The following is a 21,604-nucleotide window of genomic DNA, read 5'->3' as shown; positions in this document are numbered from 1 at the left end:
TTTAAGATTCAGTCCTCAGTTAAGTAAACCATGGTGTATTCATACAGCAGAAGACTGTGCAGCCAACAAAAAGAATATGGTAGATCTATATGAAATAACTCAGAAATAAGGGCCGGCCGGGCGTGGTGGCTCACGCCTGTAATCCCAGCACTTTGGGAGGCCGAGGCGGGTGGATCACGAGGTCAGGAGATCAAGACCATCCTGGCTAACATGATGAAACCCTGTCTCTACTATAAATACAAAAAAAAATTAGCCGGGCGTGGTGGCGGGCGCCTGTAGTCCCACCTACTCAGGAGGCTGAGGCAGGAGAATGGCGTGAACCTGGGAGGCAGAGCTTGCAGTGAGCCGAGATCGCGCCACTGCCCTCCAACCTGGGTGACAGAGTTGAGACTCCGTCTCAAAAAAAAAAAAAAAGAAAAAAGAAGTAAGTCAAGGGCCTATTCTCAAATTTAAAGAGCACATCGCCAAGCAGTTTAGGTAGCACAATCACCATTTTTATGGGAAGAAAAAAGATAAGCAAGTAGAAAATAAATATATGCTTATATGTACACAGAAAATTTTCTGGAAAGGCACATGAAAAATGTGAATGGAAACAATCCATAGTCCCTGTCTGTGTAAGGCTACAGGAAGTTGAGAACTTGGATCTTTTGTATTATTTGAAATAATTTTATAATCACTTTTCTAATTAATTATGAAATGTATTATGTCAGCAGGGCACGGTGGCTCATGCCTGTAATCCCAGCACTTTGGGAGGCCAAGGCAGGCGGATCACCTGAGGTCAAGAGTTTGAGACCAGCCTGGCCAACACAGTGAAACCTCGTCTCTACTAAAAATACAAAAAAAAAGAAAAATTAGCTGGGCATGGTGGTGCGCACCTATAGTCCCAGCTACTCGGGGAGACTGAGACAGGAGAATCACTTGAACTCAGGAGGCAGAGGCTGCAGTGAGCCAAGATCGTACCACTGCACTCCAGCCTAGGTGACAGAGGGAAACTCCACCTCAAAAAAAAAAAGAAAGAAATGTATTATGTCTAATTCATTATAATCGTTTTTTGTGGTGATGGTTGTGAAGGTATACAATATGGTAAAACGTATCAAATAAATGTGCAGTTTATTGTATGTCAATTATATCTCAATAAAATTGCATTGAAAATATTTTAAATGAACAAAAACTAGTATAGCTCAGCCCTCTGCCCTGGTCCTGCCCTTGAGAGAGAAGTGGAGAATATGGCAAAATGGGCAAGAGCGCACAGGAAAGACAGAGGATGGCATCTACAGTTTGGTCCCATGAAGGGGCTGCTGCTCTCTCCTCCAGCTCCCCCTTCCCAACTCCATCCCTCCACCCCCAGAGATGGTGGACAGCTGGAGGCTGAGCCTGCAAAGGCTTGGCTACTCAGTCAGCCACGCTGAGCCCCATTACCCATATCACGACAGGCAGGTCACAAGGTATAGCTTAGGGGAAGGGTCCCCAACCCCCGGGCTGCAAAGCAGGGGGTGAACAGTGGGCAGGCAAGGAAACATTACCACCACCTGAGCTCCACCTCCTGTCAGATCAGCAGTGGCATTGGGTTCTGACAGGAGCATGAGCCCTGTCGTGATCTGTGCATGCAAAGGATCTAGGTTGCACACTCCTCATGAGAATCTAATGCCCCCGACCCCATCTGTGGAAAAATTGTCTTCCAAGAAACTAGTCCCTGATGCCAAAAAGGTTGGGGACCGCTGACTTAGGGCTTCCTCTGCCAGGGATGTCCACCTCAAGAGGCTGCACCTTGTGAGAACCAAAACCAAGCCAGGTCCTGTACTGCGTTACAGCAAGTGGCACAGCCCAAAAAGAGGCTGCTGGCCACATCAGGTCTTAGGTAGACCCAGAAATCTGTCTTTTTCAAGCTCCCAAGTAATTCTGATACTGGCCAGGTGTTGGACCCAGGCAATGGGATCTACCTCCATCCCACTGACTCAGTAACTTTCCCACTCACCTACTGCCAAAGGTGCTCCACAATTCGCCCCCTCCAAACCTTTCCTGACTAATCCCACCTTCCTCTGCCTGTGCCTTCACATCTCTCTAGCACTGCAAACAGCATGACCAAGATCCAGCAAGGACCTGGTGGCTGGACAGTGGCCCAGAAAGGTTTTATCAGCCAGAGCTGAGAGGAACATGTGGGGCTCAAATGCAACTGGTCCGAAAACTCTAGCCTGCCTCTAGCACACATTTCACTAAAGGCTCCAAGGCTGGGTTCATATTAAACATCTTGTTTGTTTCACCCAACAAATTTCCATTTTGCCCAAACCAAATGTTCCCTTAAACTTGCAGAGATCATGTGCCAGAACTGCTCTTCTAACCAATCCACAAAGAAAAAGAAAAGTCTTCTTGGCTTGAAGCTCCTTAAGGACAGGATCTGTGTTTGAGTCATCTTTGTACCCCACGTGGGTCAGTCATCATCCATGTCCACACAGAGCTTACATCTGGCAGGGGAGACAGACAAACAACCATCAAACAAAACAAGAGGGACTAAGCGGAGCAAAGAGAGGGAACAATTCATCCCATTCGAGGAGGTGGTGTCAGAGGTGAACCTCCAGGACCGAAAAAGAGCTTGCTGGGAAAACGGGAAAGCAGAGTGGCAGGCAGAGGGGTGGTGGAGGTGGAGAGTGTGCCCCAGGATGGTGAGCAGCAGACCCAGCTGGTGAGCAGCAGGTGGGCTGGGCATGTAAAGAGGACGAATGGGCCAGGATGGGAAGTGCCTTGAAATCTACAGTCTACACAGCGCCTTGTATATGAGCAGACAGTCCACTCTTTAGCTGCTGAATGAGTGGATAAATGGATAAATATATGATGGAAGAGGACTTTAATTTATAGCAACAACGCAGGAATGGTCAGAAGCCCCATGAAAGGCAGTCAGGACCATGCCTTAATGAATTAGAAGGGAGAGAACTTCCAGAAATGCAGCCTGTGATGGGCAGGGCTCAGTTCGGGGTCATCCGAAAAAGTGGTTGTGAGGTAAAACGAGGCCCCAGCTCAGCCCACCACCCAGAGAGACTCACCTGCCAACGAGTTCCATCCAGGGCCGGGGAAAGCACATCAATATCCAGCAGGTGCTCCGAGATCCGGTGAAAACCAAAGTCCTGGAGACAGTGGAGATGCAAAGGTCAACTCTGCCTCTGTCACAGTCAACACCCATCAGGCCTCTTCACTACCCCAACTCCACTTTCCAGAAAGATGTCTACTATGTGCCCAGCTCTGTGCCAAACATTTCAACATCTACTAATTTCATCTTCAAAATAACACTGCGACTCGATGGAAAGATATGTGATCAAGCAAGTACGGTAAAATGTTAATTGTGGCCTACAGATGGTAAGTATGTGGGTATTCACTGTACAATTTTTTAAATTATTCCATATGTTTGAAACTTTTCATAATAAAATTATGGGGAAAAAATAACCCTGTGAGACTAAAACTCTTTCCCTCATCTCACAGATAAGGAAGCAGGCTGGAGAGCACATATAACTCGCCCAAGGCCACACAGCTGATAAGCAAGGGACCTGAGGGTCAGATGGGGCCCTGCACTGATGGCAAAGCCCAAGCTCTTTCCATGACACATGCTGGGAAGGATGTCACTTTCCGGCTATCTCTCCCTCTCCGTGGTGCCCAACCAGGCACAAGAAGAAATGCCAACATCCCCAGAAAACCTGTGGGCAGTTTTGAAACGAGCCTTGGTGGGCCCTTTCCAGCTCGTTCCATCCCTTTTCCATACAGGTGCCCACCTGGACAATGAGAGTTAATTAGTGGTGCTTCCTGCACTGGCTTCTCTTTGGGACAGGCAGCAAGTACCCACACTGGTACCAGTTTGTTGCTGTCCTCTGGCTGCCACAGGCCCATGATCCCACCTTCTCTGAGCCGAAGATCCCTGCTGGGCTAAGTGAAGGACTGCTGCCCAATAGCATGTTAATGGGGACAGTTCTGTCACATCAGCCCTGACTAATGGTGGGGCGCCCAGACAAAGTCTGTTCCTGCTGTCCACAGCCTCCTCCATCTACTTCCATAGAGAAGAAAAACGCTGATGGGCACATTTCTCCACACGGGTGCCTGCTTTAGAAGAGCCAGCCCCCTTGCTTCCGAGAGATCTGTGACATGGCGATTCTTCATGGACAGTTTTTGCCAACAACCACTTTTTACCTTCCCTTTCTAGCTTGTGGGTTTTTCTTCTTTTTTGGTGACATTTTCCTTTCAGTTTGAGTTCTACTTCACTTAATGCAGCTGCCATCTGCCTCCTAAGCCCACGGCTCAGTGAGGGGCGAGCACACACAGCCTCCTAATTCTTCTGCACCCCCTCATATCGTTACTGTTCATCCCTGACCCTCTCCCACTAATCCCTTCCCTTTGATCTGCCTCCTCCAAACAGATGGAGGATGGCTTCTACAGGTAATGCTCTGCCAAAAAGCACCCTGAACTATTCCCCTTAGGTACAGACCTGGCAAACGAAACCACGATACAGCAGGCTGGGTAGAAGGTCTGGGACAAAGAAACCACGGATGCTGGCATTCCAAGACAAAGCCTTAACTTTAGAAATGAAGCCACGGCATCCCTCCTGGCCTGAGCCTGGGGACTGTCCTCGCCACAGCTCAGTGATCCCATAAACACAAACACACCAGTCTCTAACCTCCTAAGCTAATGGCAACTCACATGATCACACAGGCAACTCACACAACAGTGAGTAATAATAGCTAACATTTTAACATTATTATATATATAATTATATTAATAATGTTTATATGCTAACATTTTACATTCTCTGCCTTTCTTCTCACAACAAACCTATAAAATAGGAAGTATTACCCTTAGTTAATGGGTTGAGAAGCTGGAGCTAGACAAGACTCAAGCATGAGTTCGAAATTCTCCCACTTACAAGCTGTGTGATGCTGGGCAAATTACTTAACCCTAGAGACTCACAAATCCATGCTCTTTATCACCACTCTACTGCCCTCATCTCGAACTCACCAGGCCATGGAAGGACTTGGGGTCAGAAGTTATGGAGTCTGAGAGCTGAGGTTCCTTCATGTGTTCACTAATTTCCAGTCCCTGGAGAGAGAGACACACAGAGAAATCCCTCAGAGCAGAGCACAAAGGCACAGGGTCCCTACCCAGAGAATTCTGTTCAGGCCATGGTACCAATATAGGGCTCAGGCCAAACTGAAATCCACTCTTCTTGAAAACCTAAAGGAGGCCTGTGGACCCCGCCATTCTTTCTGGACATGTACACAGCCTCCGCCCCACTGGGGCTGGGCAGCCCACTGAGTAGCGACAACCACACTCTGAATTAGATCAGCAAGGACTTATACGAGTAAGGGGAGCCAAGAGTAGTGGAGATGGTTAGAAAGGTAGCAGTACAGAAGTCTGATGCTATCCTAAAAAACAGAAGGAGAGCATCTTTCCCAGGAAATAGATAAAAGTTCTTTTTTTTTTTTTTCCCCGAGACGGAGTCTCACTCTGTCCCCCAGGCTGGAGTGGCACCATCTCAGCTTACTGCAGCCTGTACGTCCCGGGTTCCAGCAATCTCCTGCCTCAGCCTCCCAAGTAGCTGGGATTACAGGTGCGCATCACCACGCCTGGATAATTTTTGTATTTTTAGTAAAGACGAGGTTTCACCATGTTGGCCAGTGATCTCCAACTCCTGACCTCAAGTGATCTGCCCGCCTCAGCCTTCCAAAGTGCTGGGATTACAGGCATGAGCCACTGCACCTGGCTGATAAAAGTCCTTTAAATGAATTCCCTCACCATCTACCTGGAGGAGGAACAGGACTAAATGTTGAAAAATCTAAAATGCCAAAGGATCTCCCCATTCAAGCTTACTTCTGTCCATTTTGGTCATTGGCCTGGTCTTGCCAAAGCAACCACTCCCATGTCTTGGTATCTTTCAGAAAGAGCCACAAAAATGGAAGAGAAGAGTCTTCTTGTCACCTAATCTACCTACGCTGGGGCAGAACACTGCCAAATGTGGCACCTACCGCCCCGATCACCACCACCCTCCACCTCGCCACAACACACAGTGTTCTCTCTCTATGGAAACTCAGACTGCTGCAACCATGACTGCCCCCAAACTGATGTCAAGAAGTACAAGGAGAGGCCGGGCGCAGTGGCTCACGCCTGTAATTTCAGCACTTTAGGAGGGTGAGGTGGGCGGATCACCTGAGGTCAGGAGTTCGAGACCAGCCTGACCAACATGGAGAAACCCTGTCTCTACTAAAAACACAAAAAATTAGCCAGGTATGTTGGCGGTCACCTGTAATCCCAGCTACTCAGGAGGCTGAGGCAGGAGAATAGCTTGAATCCAGGAGGCAGAGGCTGCGGTGAGCTAATCATGCCATTGCACTGCAGCCTGGACAACAACAGTGAAACTCTTTCTCAAAAAAAAGAAGTACAAGGGGAGCCAGACTCAATGGTTCATGCCAGTAATCCCAGCGGGCGGATCAAGGTTGAGCTCAGGAGTTCAAGAGCAGCCTGGACAACATGGTGAAACCCCATCTCTACTAAAAAATACAAAAATTAGCCAGGTGTGGTGGTGCATGCCTGTGGTCTCAGCTACTCGGGAGGCTGAGGCACAAGAATCGCCTGAACCTGGGAGGCAGAGGTTGTAGTGAGCCAAGATTGCACCACTGCACTCTAGCTAGGGTGAAGGAGCGAGACTCTGTATCAAAAGAAAAAAAAAAAAATGCCTTGAACTATGATAAGGTGGGCAGAACACCTGAGCTCAGGAGTTAAGAGACCAGCCTGGGCAACATGGCAAAACCCTGTCTCTACAAAAAATACCAAAATTAGCTGGGCATGGTGACACATGCCTCAGCTACTCAAGAGGCTGAGGTAATGCTCTGCCAAAAAGCACTCAGAACTGTGATGAGGTGGGAGGATTGCTTGAGCCCTGGAGGTCAAGGCTGCAGTGAGCCAAGATCACGCCACTGCGCTCCAGCCTGGCCTACAGAACAAGACCCTGTCTCAAAAAAGACAGAAGACAAAAAAAAAAAAAAGTACAAGAGGGAGGTAGGAAGCAGGAAAGGAAGTAGGATAAAAGAAAATGAACATTCCAGGAGGGTGCCAATGGAAAAGCAAATTTCTGCTCTCAATTTCGAGTGCCAGCAGGTTTGCAGCTTCATTCCGGATTTTACTGCCTGCTGGGCCTGGGCATATTTGTCACAATTAAGGGCTCTGGCTGATGCTGACAGCCCAGTGCAGGGACATGCAAATGAACCTCCTGACTCAGTAATAAAGATGTGGGGATAGGACCCTGCCCAGGGCTGAACAGAGTAGCAGAGGGCTACAGTCAACCCCTGCCTATGGGATACAGTGACTTACTTGGCTGGCGTCTGAACTGCCCTCTTCCAGAGCAGAAGCCTTCTTCTTTGGCTCCTTGGCTGCCTCTTCCCTCCTGGAACGCTCCTCTCCTGCATCTACTGTGTCCTCTGGCGCCTCCTTTTCAGAGGCTTCGGCAGGGTCATTGCCCCTAGGGTCTGCCTTGGGGGTCACCAGATTCCTGGAAATCTTAGGTTCACTCTTCTCATTTTCCTCTTTTTCTGGGAGTCCAGGTCTTGCCCCACTTCCCTGTCGCCCTTTGCCATCAGCACTGCTCAGATTGCTGTCTGCACCTGGGCTGGAGGGCTTGCAGGGAGTAGGGGGACTGGCAGCAGCTGAATCCAGAGAAACATCCTTCTCCTCTGGCTGGCTTGTTCTTAGAGACTCCTAGGGAGCAACAGACCATGTTAAAAAGGAAGACATAAGGAATGTGCAAAAGGAGTTGAGACATGTTGCAAGATGGAAATGCTATTCCCTGACTCCCACAGGCCAGTGCCTGAGTTCTGCCCCAGTGGTTATCAATCACCCAGTTCTTATTTTTTTTTAATATTTTTTTGAGACAAAGTCTCACTCTGTCGCCCAGGCTGAGGTACAGTGGTGCGATCTTGGCTCACTGCAACCTCTGCCTCCCGGGTTCAAGCAATTCTCGTCCCTCAGCCTCCCGAGTAGCTGGGACTACACAGGTGTGTGCCACCACACCTGGCTATTTTTTTGTATTTTTAGTAGAGACGGGATTTTGCCATGTTGGCCACGCTGGTCTTAAACTCCTGGCCTCAAGCAATCCACCCACCTCAGCCTCCCAAAGTGCTGGGATTATAGGCGTGAGCCACCGCACCCAGCCCACCCAGCTTTTTAAAACACAGATTCCTGACTCAACCCCAGATCTCCAGAATCGGAATTTCTATGGTGATTTGGATATACCCAAGCTGATCCCCATCCACTGGTGGGCCTGGAAGTCGCTACACTGGACGATACAACTCTGCCACCACCTATCATGTCCTCAAGTAATAAATCTGTCTTGCTCCAGCCCCATTAGCCACATCATAAGACTGCAGACTCAAAAGCCAATATTTATTTAAGATGATGATGGATCATCATGTGAGAGAAAGGCAGCGAAGTCTCAAGTTTCTATTTTTCATGTTCAATAGGCAGCAGGGGAAAAATTATCAGGAGAGTGCTCTTCGTGCCTAAAGCCTCCCGGGCACATGCTGATAAGCAGCAGCCTCGGAGACGGCATCCTCACCGAGCACTGCCGACTGGGGTCCTCTGAGAAGCGGATGCCAAGTTAGGGTTAGATGTGCAAGAGATTTAAGGGAGATGTCTACGAAGGATAAAGGAAGTGAGCAGAGCTCCAGACTTTCTGCAGTTCTGGGAAAGTCTTGGTCAGCCCAGCAGAGTCGCCCAGTAGGCTGCCATGAGAAGAGTCCCGTATCTGCAGAAATGGCTCTGCTTTCAGACCCCTGCTGTGGCTCATCACCAGCAGGGAACACTTCCATGAAGCAGGGTGGATAGAAAGGGCAGCGCTGGAGGCTGTCAATCTGCTAAGCTCCCCTTGGCAGGGTCTCTCGGAAGCAGATCTGAGCAGTGCATCGCTACGGCCACGCCCTGCTCCTCACATACAAACCTCACTTTAAAGACTAGTGAAAACCCAAGGCTGCTTCCACTAAATTCCTTAGAGTTGGTCAAAAGAGAAAAACAAAACCCTCCCTTGGAAATAACAGCCAGGGATCTCTGCTGGGTTTGGGCTGAGAAGTCTTCTTCCTGGAAAACATCTGTGCTAACACTCGGGCTGCCAGACTGAATAACTTCTGATGAGGGATTTTTAAGACTTCCTGATTCCCTATTCTGAAGACTCAAGGACCATGACGACTAGAGAGCGGAGAGGTCCAAGAAGAAGCCCTAAGCATGACATTTATTGATGCTCTGTTAAAGTGTCTGCTGTGCCCAAACAAATGACCCTCTTCCTGCAAGCCTGATAGCCCACTGACAAGCTAACCCAGGCTTCCTAGGGATGATTACACAGGTCAGTAAAGCAGAGTCCTTCACAGCTCAGCTTTGGAGACAGAGGCTGCCCAGGCTCAAATTTTGGCTCCACACTTACAGATGTGTGACCTTAGGCAAATTATTTACTTCTATGTGCCTCAGTTTCTTTTGCTAAAATACTGGGATGTAGCAGTGCTTATCTCATAGGGAGCACTGTTGGGAAGACTAAATGAGTTAGCACTCATCAAGTGAGTTAAGAAACTCAGAATTGTGACTGGCACACTGTCAGTGTCCCACGAATGTTAACTTACGTTATGTAATGAGACTTACACATTCACTCACTGAGCACATTCTATGTGTCAAACACTGCCTTGGGAATCCAAATATGGACAAACTATGGATCCTGCCCTCAAGGAATTGAGCTAATATTGAGAAAAGTGAAATATTCCCAATGGCTTTGGTTATGAGCCTTGACTGCCCAAAGCAAAGAGGCCACTAGACACAGTGGTGATACTATCATCAGGCCCAACCCTGTCCCAGAAAGAAGAGCAGAAGGGGAAGTAGAGAAGGCACAAAGGAAGCTCACGCCTTGGCAGCATGCATGTGGGTACCCGCCAGTGCTGCCCCTCCCAGCATCCCTAACCTCCAGCATGGAATAAATCTGCCAGGACCACTGGGCTAAGAGAAGGGAGACACACTTCTCCTCTTCAAGTGAAGCAGCTTCAGGCTGAGCCTAATGACCTTCTCATCTCTATACCACCAAAGGCCCATACTCAGCAGAAGCTCATATCCAGTCTGCGGGGTTCTAAGGCCTCCAAGAAGGAGGTGGGAGTTGCCTGGGGTGGGCAAAGGGTGTTGGGCCAACCACACCCCCTTACTCGGCAAGCAGGGCCAATCCACCCTGGCCAGGCTCATCCTAAGATTAAAGAAAGGCTCCCCCCAGCTTGAAGTTGGGAGTGAAACCTGGTCCTAAGAGGGCTGCCTACTAATACACCTTGGATGTGAGGGCAAAGGACGTATCAGACCATAAATAGTCCCTATGGCCTTCAGGATAAAATTTAAACTCCCACTTTGCCCACAGCCCTTAAGGCCCAGCTCCTGCCTGCCTCTCATGGCTCACCTCCAGCCAAACCCTCAGACACTCTCTCCTCCCACCTATGGATAAACATCACAATAATTTAGGAATTTGACATGCAGTTCCTAAAACACACATACATACACACTACCCTGACACACTCCCCACTGGTCCTCACCACATCACCTCTTCCAGGATGCCTTCCTTGATCCCTAGGTCAGCTGATCTGAGATGAGCCTTCCCCATCATCTACCTTAATAGCTATTGTATTTGCTGATTTCCTTATCTGTTTCCCTCACCAAATTAGCTCCCTATTGTCCTCAGTACTTAGTTTCTAGCACATAATAAGCGCTTAGCAAAGGTTTGTTGACCAAATTGTTAAATATGAATAAGCGTGTCATGCAAAGATACGAGTTGAGATTTCCCTTCCTAGCCTGCAAAAAGGAGATGTAATATTTACTTTACATGGTTATACAGGGATTAGACTATATTTATTACAGTGCTAATTAAATGAAAAATAGCTAAGCAAATGTTAGCTATTAATTAACCATTCAAGATGACGGAAAAACAAGTAACCTATCAAAAATCAGAGAATACAAGACACAGGTAGAGATTCCCATCCTTGAGAGGATCAGGAAAAATAACTAACGGGTACTAGGCTCAATGCCTGGGGGATGAAATAATCTGTACAACAAACCCCCATGACACAAGTTTACCTAGATAGCAAACCTGCCCGTGCACCCATGAACATAATATAAAAATTAAAAAGAGATTCCCATTCTTACACGAGAGAATATAGCCAAATTGCAATAATCTTAGGCCCAGCTCAATTCTTATGCTTAAATTCTTTAAAAGAAAATTTTCAGGCCAGGCACGGTGGCTCAAGCCTGTAATCCCAGCACTTTGGGAGGCCGAGACGGGCGGATCACGAGGTCAGGAGATCGAGACCATCCTGGCGAACACGGTGAAACCCCGTCTCTACTAAAAAATACAAAAAAACTAGCTGGGCGAGGTGGCGGGCGCCTGTAATCCCAGCCACTTGGGAGGCTGAGGCAGGAGAATGGCGTGAACCTGGGAGGCGGAGCTTGCAGTGAGCTGAGATCCGGCCACTGCACTCCAGCCCGGGCGACAGAGCAAGACTCAGTCTCAAAAAAAAAAAAAAAAAAAGAAAATTTTCACATGATGGGGCTCATTCTAGTCTGCCTTACCTAAAACAGTAAAACACGGGTAATATTAAAATAAACGACCTTGCATTCTCTGCACTATGTTGACTAACTGCAACCACAGGACAGCACCTCGAGGGTGGGGAAAGCAGAGGGAGGTGAAGCATTTGTTCTAGATTATCCACAAATGGATGTACATGAGCTGAGTGTCTGGAGAAGCTATCCAACCCCATGAGCACCTCCCTTCACCTGGCCCCTGCCCCTTGTCTCCCGGCCCAAGGCCTGAAGCTCCAACCAGGTATACACTCTGGGCACCGAAGTCCAGTCTCCTGCCCTGGGCTCTGTGGGAAGTGCATGCAAAGGCAGGGCCTCAGTCTCAGCACAGCTTTGCCCTCAGCTCATCCCTGTTCACACTCCTTCTGTCTCCTCCTTTCACAGCTCCAGGTCCTTGAGTATCTCAAGGCACATTTCTGCTGCTTTTTCAAAAAAGACTTTCCCATCTGCAGGAGGAGAAAGCAGGAAAGAGCTTATAAGAATCATTTCATGAATATTTAACATGCCCCCCAAAAGCCATGAGGTTCTTCTGCCCAGAGCACAAAGACAAGGACCCCTGTGATCCACACAGCACAGGGGACAGGGCATGAAGGCCAAGGAACTGAACCCATGTCTGTGCATTGACCCTGTTCTACAGAGACCCCACCAAGCTGATCATCAGTCCAATTTATTTTTCAGATTTCATTCCTGCCCAGTTGGTCTCAATTCTTTGCACAGCTCCCCAGTGTTGTTAGCACTTTCCAATCGCACTGACATCATCCTGTTATTTCTAAGCCCAGGCTCCCTCCTGCTACTTTGATCCACTGATGGGCTTTTCACCAGCACCACATGGCCACATAAAGTCTGCTCGACTACCCTTCAGCCTCCTGGCTTTTGCTCGCCCTGTTCAGTGTTGGTTCCATGAACCTCTCTCTCTTCAGTCTGTAATAGACTTGAAGTGGGTTTAAGTTGGAAAGCAGGAGAGCAGGGAGGAGACAAGAGATGCATTCTTGCCATCCTACTGCCCTCTCATGGAATCGTGAGCGAAGTGACTGCTCAGTGAGACAGGATAGAACTAGCCTCAGAAGTCTATCTCCATCCTAGGCTGTATGGGACACTCAGGAGTGGGGAAAGGTAGGCAGTTCAGAGAATCCAAAGAAAACTGAAACAAAAGCCATTTTCAAAGAGCAGGGCCCAAGCAGAGGCAGCACTGGCTGTCCTGAAACCCCCCCACTCACCCTCACCACTAACACTCCCAACAGGAAAAGCCCTGATTCCTGCCTTCAGTTAGAACATAGGAATCCAACACTCCATGTGACAAAAAGAACTAAATCTGCGGGGATGCTAAAGACAGGGGTAGGAGGTGTATTTAACACCACCCACTCCAGACATTTCCCCTCATCACACTGGGGTGCCTATTTATATTAAAGAGGTTATAAAATGTTTAAAAGTGCCCACTCCCCCCAGAGAAGCACATAGCCACCAGAAGGAAAGCTTTTAGAAATCCACCTTTCAGGTCGGGCACGGTGGCTCATGCCTGTAATCCCAGCACTTTGGGATGCCATGGCGGGCAGATCACCTGAGGTCAGGAGTTTGAGACCGGCCTGGCCAACATGGTGAAACCCCGTCTCTTCTAAAAATACAAAAATTAGCCAGGCATGGTGGCGGATGCCTGTAATCCCAGCTACTCGGGAGGCTGAGGCAGAAGAATCGCTTGAGCCCAGGAGGCAGAGGCTGCAGTGAGCCAAGATCGCGCCATTGCACTCCAGCCTGGGGGACAAGAGTGAGACTTCAACTCAAAAAAAAAAAAAAAAAAATCCACCTTTCAAAGAAGAAAAAGCCTTTTTTGTTGACATTTACAATCCATTATGAAGTAAATATTAATAAGCCCAAGGTCAAAGTAAATCATAATCAATCCACATCAGGATCTTCAATCCACCAGCTGACAGCAGGGACCAAGTACCCACTCTATCCGGTAACTGGGAAAGCCAAGTGAAGAAAAAAACAACCTGCCCGGATACTCTCTCATGAGTCCCAGCGTGGCTCATTCACTCATTCACAAATTCATTCTCTCAACTGTTGACCAAAACATACCTAAGCACTTCCTATGTTTCAGAGGCAGTGGGCTAGGTGCTGCCTGGCCATACAGAAATGAATAGGGCAGAATCTCCAGCCTCAACTTGCTCATTCTCATAGAGATTGTCTTCTTCCTCCACAACCATAAGTCCTCTGACACCCCTAGTCCTATACATGGTCAACCTTCTAGGCACAAAGCCTGAGCATCTCCTTTTATCAATATAGGTCTTACTGGTGGTGGAGAAGAAAACAAAGTTGTCATTTCAGGGAACTAAACAAATTGAAGGCTTTAGATTTAATCTTTCCAGACTAGGCCCCACTCAGAAGGAACAGTTTCAAAGCAGACCTGTATCAGCTTGATAATAAAAACGGGACACTTAGAAAAAAGTGTCATTGGCCGGGTGCGGTGGCTCAAGCCTGTAATCCCAGCACTTTGGGAGGCCGGGACGGGCGGATCACGAGGTCTGGAGATCGAGACCATCCTGGCTAACACGGCGAAACCCTGTCTCTACTAAAAAATACAAAAAAACTAGCCGGGCGAGGTGGTGGGCGCCTGTAGTCCCAGCTACTCCGGAGGCTGAGGCAGGAGAATAGCGTGCACCCGGGAGGCGGAGCTTGCAGTGAGCTGAGATCAAGCCACTGCACTCCAGCCTGGGTGACAGAGCGAGACTCCGTCTCAAAAAAAAAAAAAAAGAAAGAAAAAAGTGTCACATTTGGCAAGAAACTGTAAAGTCATAATCGAAAGGTATCTGACTGTACAAAGCCAAAATGCTGAACAGTTTCTGAGGGAACAGGCAAAGTCTAACTACAAAAAGAGTCCTAGGCTGGGCACAATGGCTCACACCTGTAATCCCAGCACTTTGGAAGCCCAAGACAGGGGGATCACCTAAGCCCAGGAGTTCAAGACCAGTCTGGGAAACATAGCAAAACTCTGTCTCTACAAAAAATAGCCGGGTGTGGTGGCGGGCACCTGTGGTCCCAACTACTTGGGAGGCTGATATGCACTCCAGCCTGGGCAACAGAGTGACATCCAGTGCTAAAAAAAAAAAAGCCCTGTCCAATGGCAAGACTTGGGTCACCCACAACTCAGGTCTCAAGTACCAAATCAAGGACTATCAGCCAGCACATCTGAAACCTCAAGCGACCTCAGACACTAACCCTGGCTCTTAAGGTAAGGTGATTTCCAAGAAACAAGTCAGAAATAATAAGGGATAATGAGAAAACAAATTTAAATTCAGGATATAAGCACTTCTGTTTTACTGGCCAGTTTTGTGATCATTCTAATAAAGTGTGAGTGACTTGTTTGATGTTAAAGTATTGAAAGTATTTAAAAGAACTTGATATATTAGACTTGTGAAAAGTTTAACTGATTGAGCCTGCAACCAATATTTAAATATTTGGGGAAATCTAATTGTTGAGTTCATGATTCATTGGTTGTTTAAATACTTTAAGAATATTTAGAGAAATGTGGCCGGACGTGGTGGCTCACGCCTGTAATCCCAAAACTTTGGGAGGCCAAGGCGGGCAGATCACGAGCTCAGGAGATCCAGACCATCCTGGCTAACATGGTGAAACCCCATCTCTACCAAGAATACAAAAAATTAGCCGGGCGAGGTGGCAGGCGCCTGTAGTCCCAGCTGCTTGGGAGGCTGAGGCAGGAGAATAGCGTGAACACGGGAAACGGAGCTTGCAGTGAGCTGAGATCGCGCCACTGCACTCCAGCCTGGGTGACAGAGCAAGACTCCGTCTCAAAAAAATAAAAAAAGGAATATTTTGAGAAATGTTATATTTAAATGACTACATTGGACACTAAACAAAGGATACATGGTAGGGAAAGCTCCTTTCTAGGTACAAAAACACATGGCTGGGCACAATGGCTCACACCTGTAATTCTAGCACTTTGGAAGCCCAAGACGGAAGCACTGCTTGAGGTCAGGAGTTTGAGACCAGTCTGGTCAACAGAGAGACCTCATCTCTGCAAAAAAGGTAAAAAGTAGCCAGGCATGGGTGCGCACGCCTGTAGTCCTAACTACTCAGGAGGCTGAGGCGGAGGATCACTTGAACCCAGGAATTCAAAGGAGTGAGCTCTGTTCACACCACTGTAACTCCAGGCCGGGCAACACAGTGAGGCCCTGTCTCTTAAAAAAAAAAAAAAAAACCACTGGAGGTTTTAGGTATTACAACAACATAATGAGTGTTGACATTTGCTTGTTTAGAGGCAGGGTCTGGAAGGGACAGGAATCCATTCATTTATTCTTGTCCTTCCCCAAACCCCAGAAATCCCATCTGGAAGGACTGGGACAAAACGGTTGTTTTTCCAAATATGCATTACAACAAACTAGGGGGGCTTAATAAAAACAGGAGGGATATGCCAGGCTGACACATTTGCCTGTAGGGTTTAGGGCTCTTACCTCATACTCAAAGTCACCCCCCAGTGCCCCAATGTCCAGGTGTAGGTTCTTAAGAGGCTCACTTGGGCTGTGGACACTCTAGAGACAAAAATGATGACAAGTGGTAAGTCTGAGGAAACTGGTCAGCCCAGGGTGAGGGGTGTGCAGAGGGAAAAGCGGGGCACTGCTGAGCTGGCAGGCAGGCCCCGGCAGGGCTTCAGAGGACTCAGAACAGGACCACCACTGAGGCAGCCTCACTAAACAGCTCTCCATCCAGCACAAACTATGCTGTGCACCAAGCAAGTGGCCAAGGTGCTTTCTGCTGGCTGTACTTCCTGGATCAGATCTAGAAGGTATAATAGACTGCTGAAGAAATGAAGCCAGGGGCCAAAAAAAAATCTTGCTTTTTTAAAAAGAAGCACAGAGATCAGCCAAAGGTAGAAACAACCCATGTATATTCATCAACAGATGAGTAGATAAACAAAATGTGGCATATCCATACCATGGAATATTACTCAGCCTTAAAAAGGTGGCATATCCATACCATGGAATATTATTCAGCCTTAAAAAGGACCAAAGTTCTAATACATGCTACAACATAGATGAACCTTGAAACATTATGCTAAGTGAAATAAGCCCGACACAAAAGGACAAATATTGTATAATTCCTCTTACATGAGGTCCTAGAATAGGTAAATTCATAGACACAGAAAGCAGATTAGGTTTCCAGGGACGGAGGGAGAGGGAATAGGAAGTTCTCATTCAATAGGTACACAGTTTCTATTTGGGATGATGAACAAGTTCTAGAAATGAATAGTGGTAGGGGGGAGTGCAGAAAAAAAAAAGAAATGGACAGTGGTGTTGGGTGCACATATTGTGAAGGTAATTAATACCACTGAATTTTAACTTTAAAATGGTTAAAAGGGCAAATTTTATGTTACATATTTTTTCTATCACAGCAAAAACATTTTCAAAAGGAAAAAATATAGCACGGAGGGTTTCCAGGCCAGGGAGAGGACTTCATCATTACCTGGTTGTCACTCTCCTCCTCATCCTCCTCATTAGTTTCTTCTCCTAAAGCCAAGAGGCTGAGAGCAGTCTTGTCCTCATGTACGGAGCCCAGGAGACCCTTTGTATAAGCAGATGTCTTGAGACCCTGTGAAGGCTTCAAAATAGAGGACAGTCAAAGGACTCACTTGGAAGACCTTTGGAATGACCTTTAGAACGCTCCTCCCCACTCTCTATGTCAATGTCTCCCAGATCAAGTCCCACCATGTCCATGAAGCTGACCTGGTGACTACAGCACACACCAATGACTCCCTTCGCCCACTCCTACTGCCTTGACTGCGGAGACTCAGAAATCAGCACTGATGTCCCTACAGCACGCGTCTATCCTCCACAGCCCAGAGTCCACATTCATACAGGTGCGAATTACATTTTCCCAACTGGATTATGAACTCTGAGGACTCCACCAATTCCATCTATTTTTCACCCCTAGGCCACAGGTCCTAGTATGGCCCATGGGGGCCCCATAGGAACTACAGACACTGAACACAAGAGAAAGTACTTACCAGCATGAGTTCTCCAAGCTGACGTCCAGACTCCACTGAGCTCCCCAGGCTCACACTTTGAGATCCACGAAGGGCAGAGGGTGGGGTATCCACAAGGCCTCGTAAAGGAGCCAGGCCCCCAAGAGGAACATGAACTGGGGCTAATGAGGAACCCAGGGCCTGGGCAACAGAAAACATCTTGTTACAACCCAAGAAACCATGTGGCTCTGAGAGTGTCGGAGACAGATATAAAAATAAAACATCTAAATCCTGCACGCTCAAATTTAAACCACCTCCGCTCAGAGGCTGCTAATGAAACACAACATCCAGAAATTACCATTGTGCCAACTGTGTGAGAAATCACAGGCTGGTTTCCTGATTCTCATAAGTCTCATGCTGTCTCACAGTAAACAGTTCTTTTACATCTGGCAGATGCCACATGGGGTTCTGCTCTCCTTTCAGAAGCCACATAGGAGGCCGGGTGCAGTGGTTCATGTCTGTAATCCCGGCACTTTGGGAGGCCAAGCCGGGTAGATCACGAGGTCAGGAGTTTGAGACCAGCCTGGCCAGTATGGTGAAACCCTATCTCTACTAAAAAATACAAAAATTAGCCAGGCATGGTGGCATGTGCTTATAGTCCCAGATACTCGGGAGGCTGAAGCAGGAGAATCACTTGAAACCGGGAGGCTGAGGTTGCAGTGAGCCAAGATCACGCCACTGCACTCCAGCCTGGCGACAGAGCAAGACTCTGTCTCAAAAAAAAAAAAAAGAAAAGAAGGCCAGGCGCAGTGGCTCACGCCTGTAATTCCAGCACTTTGGGAGGCCGCGGTGGGCGGATCACCTGAGGTCAGGAGTTCTAGACCAGCCTAGGCAACATAGCAAGACTCCATTTCTACAAAAATATTTGAAAGATGAGCCAGATGGGGTAGCATGCACCTGTAGTCCCAGATACTCAGGAGGCTGAGGAGGAAGGACTGCTTGAGCCCAGGAGCTGGAGGCTACAGTGAGCTATGATGGCACCACTGTACTCCAGTCTGGGCAATAGAACAAGACCCTATCTCAGACCAGCCTAGGCAACAGAGTGAGACCCTGTCTCTACAAAAAAATTTAAAAATTAGCGGGACATGGTGACACACGCCTGTGGTCCTAGCTACCTGGGAGGCTGAGGCGGCAAGATCAATTAAGCCCAGGAGTTCAAGGTTACAGTGAGATATAACCACTGCACTCCAGCCTGGGAGACAGAGCAAGACCCTGCCTCTAAAAAATAAAAATGACCCTGTCTGGAAAAAAAATCAACAGTAACTACAAAAAAATACACATGAGCAACAAAAGAAGGACTCTCTCCCCTTTCCACTGATGAGGAAGGTGGCTGAAAGGAGCCTTGCTGAAGGGCAGTAACGGGGCTGACCAGGTCCCTTCTTTTCCCTGTTCTCCTTCCTGCAAGCAAGGGCTGGGGAAAGAAATCAGGCTGCGAGTCAGAATTCGTGAGACCTCCCGCTATTCACAGACTCTCCGATTCTCAGTTTACTCATCTGCAAGATGGAGATGATGCGTGTCTTGCCACCTGACTAGGTGTGCAGAGAAGCTCAAGGAGATGAGTGCTAGGGGCCTTTGTGAGTGGCCCAGGGCTACACCAACATTATAAAATTGCCACCATCACAGGGATTCACATTACAATAATCTAGACTTATCAGAAGCAAAGATGGCAATCTGGTGACAATTGACAAAGACCCCTTCAAAATTCATTTCTCAAACTTAAAATGTCTCAGATGACACAAAAATTCCAATCCTCCCTAATCCCACAAGGACTGAAGAGAGAAAAGGAAACCCAGAGGCAGTCAGGCTGAGGTTCCGAAGATCCATCTTCTCACCTGTAGCCTCAGCCTAGGGGCCAGACCAGTGGGTGGGTTCCCAGGAGGGCCCATTTCTGCATCAGGTGCTCTTCAGGAAAGGTAAGAACCACTCCTGAGTTTCTGCATGTCCACAATTACCTGGCCTGTTGTAGAACATCTTTGTGAAGGAGAAAATGAGCTGATAATCGTAACACTGGCCAGCAGTGCACTGGCTAAACACCTTCCATGCGATGTCTCATTTTACTCTCACAACCACCTGAGACTGGTTCTGCCATTATCCACAGTCCCCATATGAACAAATGGAGGTTGGTGAGGTCAAGAACCCTGCCCAGGCTGGGCACGGTGGCTCACACCTATAATCCCAGCACTCTGGGAGGCTGAGGCAGGCGGATTATCTAAGGTCAGGAGTTCAAGACCAGCCTGGCCAATATGGTGAAACCCTGTGTCTACTAAAAAAAATTTAAAAATTAGCTGGGCATGGTGGCAGGTGCCTGTAATCCCAGCTACTGAGGGAGGCTGAGGCAGGAGAATCACTTGAACCCGGGAGACAGAGGTTGCAGTGAGGTGAGATCATGCCACTGCACTCCAGCCTGGGTTACAGAATGAGACCCTGTCTCAAAAAAAAAGAACCCTGCCCAAAGTTACAGAGCCAGTGAGGGGCAGAGATGGGACTGGAACATAAGGCTATCTCTAAGACAGTACTTTATACCAGCTCTGGCTGTGGCAGAAAAAAAAGCCTAGGACATACATGGTCCCTGACACCTCTAATCCCAGTACTTTCGGAAGCCAAGGCAGGAGGATCACTTTAGGCCAGGAGTTCAAGACTGGCCTGGGCAACATAGTAAGACCCCATGTCTACAAAAAACTAATTTTTAATTAGCTGGGTATGGTGGTACACACCTGTAGTCCCAGCTACTTGGGAGGATTGCTTAAGCCCAGGAGCTCAAGGCTGCAGTGAGCTACGATCACACCCCTGAACTCCAGCATGAAGAACAGAACAAAACTCTGGTCTCTTAAAAAAAAAAAAAAAAAAAAAAAGGGTGGGGGCCGGGGAGAAGAGCCCAAGAAAGCTTCTTCAAGGTAAATTGGGCAAACCAGGCATGCTCCTCCTGGTTTCAGCCCTTCCAACCATCCCATGTATCAGCAAGCAAAATCATCCCCACACTGTATTTATGGAAAATTACAGACTCCTAACATGGCTAATTTGCTAACGTGCTGGGGGCTTGAGGGAGGGAGACAAGCATGCTGAGGGCTTCGTTCTCCCAGGCCTTGACCAAATCAGCAGTTAGCGGGGAAATTATACATTCCTGGCTCCTAGCTGATCAACTTCTATAGACGGCCATTAACTCTGAGTATGGGGCTATGCATGGAGTTGTCCTTCTGAGCAGATAAACTTACTGCCATTGGGCTAATTAAAACTTTCAGGATAATCTGCAGCTTATCCGATATTTATAGTGCTTCAGTAGTTATTAAAGCTAACAGAGAACCAATGCAAGCCAGCAATTAGGAAGCAGAGCAAACAACTGGGTAAAGCTACAGCTGGGCAACAGCAAAAGAATAGCTGGAGAAATTCAGATTGATCCCCACGGTCTCTGATCCAACTTAACTTCTGAATGAAGAATATGGTGAGTCTAAAGGGACAAAGGGAGAATGATAGGGCAAGGTCAGCCATTTGATAAATCCCAGTAGGGGAGGAAGTGAACTCAAGAGTGAAGTCACAAATATGGTCTACACAAGCCTGACACAGGTTATCCATGTGGTTTTCTGGGGACGCTAGGAGGCAAAGAGCAGAAACAGCTCACTGGATGGCAGAGAGAGGTTCTGGCCTCCGTCTCTCATGAATATTAGCTCTCAGGCCAGGCATGGCAGTTCACACCTGTAATCCCAGCACTTTGGGAGACCGAAGCAGGCAGATCACTTGAGGTCAGGAGTTTGAGACCAGCCTGGCTAACATGGCAAAACTCTGTCGCTGCTAAAAACACAAAAATTAGCCAGGCATGTTCGCACACGCCTGTAGTCCCAGCTACTCAGGAGGCTGAGGCATAAGAATAGCTTGGGCCGGGCGCGGTGGCTCAAGCCTGTAATCCCAGCACTTTGGGAGGTGGAGACCGGGAGGATCACGAGGTCAGGAGATCGAGACCAT

At 47.9% G+C, this 21,604-nt stretch overlaps 1 protein-coding gene across 2 annotated transcripts in view; it reads right to left on the bottom strand.

Moving 5' to 3' along the window:
- CEP164 (centrosomal protein 164kDa) overlaps positions 1-21,604 on the bottom strand; it is a 97,433-nt gene that overhangs the window by 36,385 nt on the left and 39,444 nt on the right. For both annotated transcript variants that reach the window (XM_011926850.1, XM_011926848.1), the window contains exons 5-10: positions 17,630-17,788; positions 17,089-17,223; positions 16,080-16,157; positions 7,342-7,725; positions 4,993-5,073; positions 3,039-3,119 (exon numbers count right to left, since the gene is read on the bottom strand). In XM_011926850.1, the coding sequence (XP_011782240.1) occupies positions 3,039-3,119; positions 4,993-5,073; positions 7,342-7,725; positions 16,080-16,157; positions 17,089-17,223; positions 17,630-17,788 (918 nt within the window). The remainder of the gene's footprint in view (positions 1-3,038; positions 3,120-4,992; positions 5,074-7,341; positions 7,726-16,079; positions 16,158-17,088; positions 17,224-17,629; positions 17,789-21,604) is intronic.

This window comes from Colobus angolensis, unplaced genomic scaffold (assembly GCF_000951035.1).
Source record: "Colobus angolensis palliatus isolate OR3802 unplaced genomic scaffold, Cang.pa_1.0 Scaffold7, whole genome shotgun sequence".
Lineage (NCBI taxonomy): Eukaryota > Metazoa > Chordata > Mammalia > Primates > Cercopithecidae > Colobus > Colobus angolensis.
The sequence above is the reverse complement of the archived record's forward strand: the minus strand, read 5'-3'. Positions and strand labels throughout refer to the sequence as shown.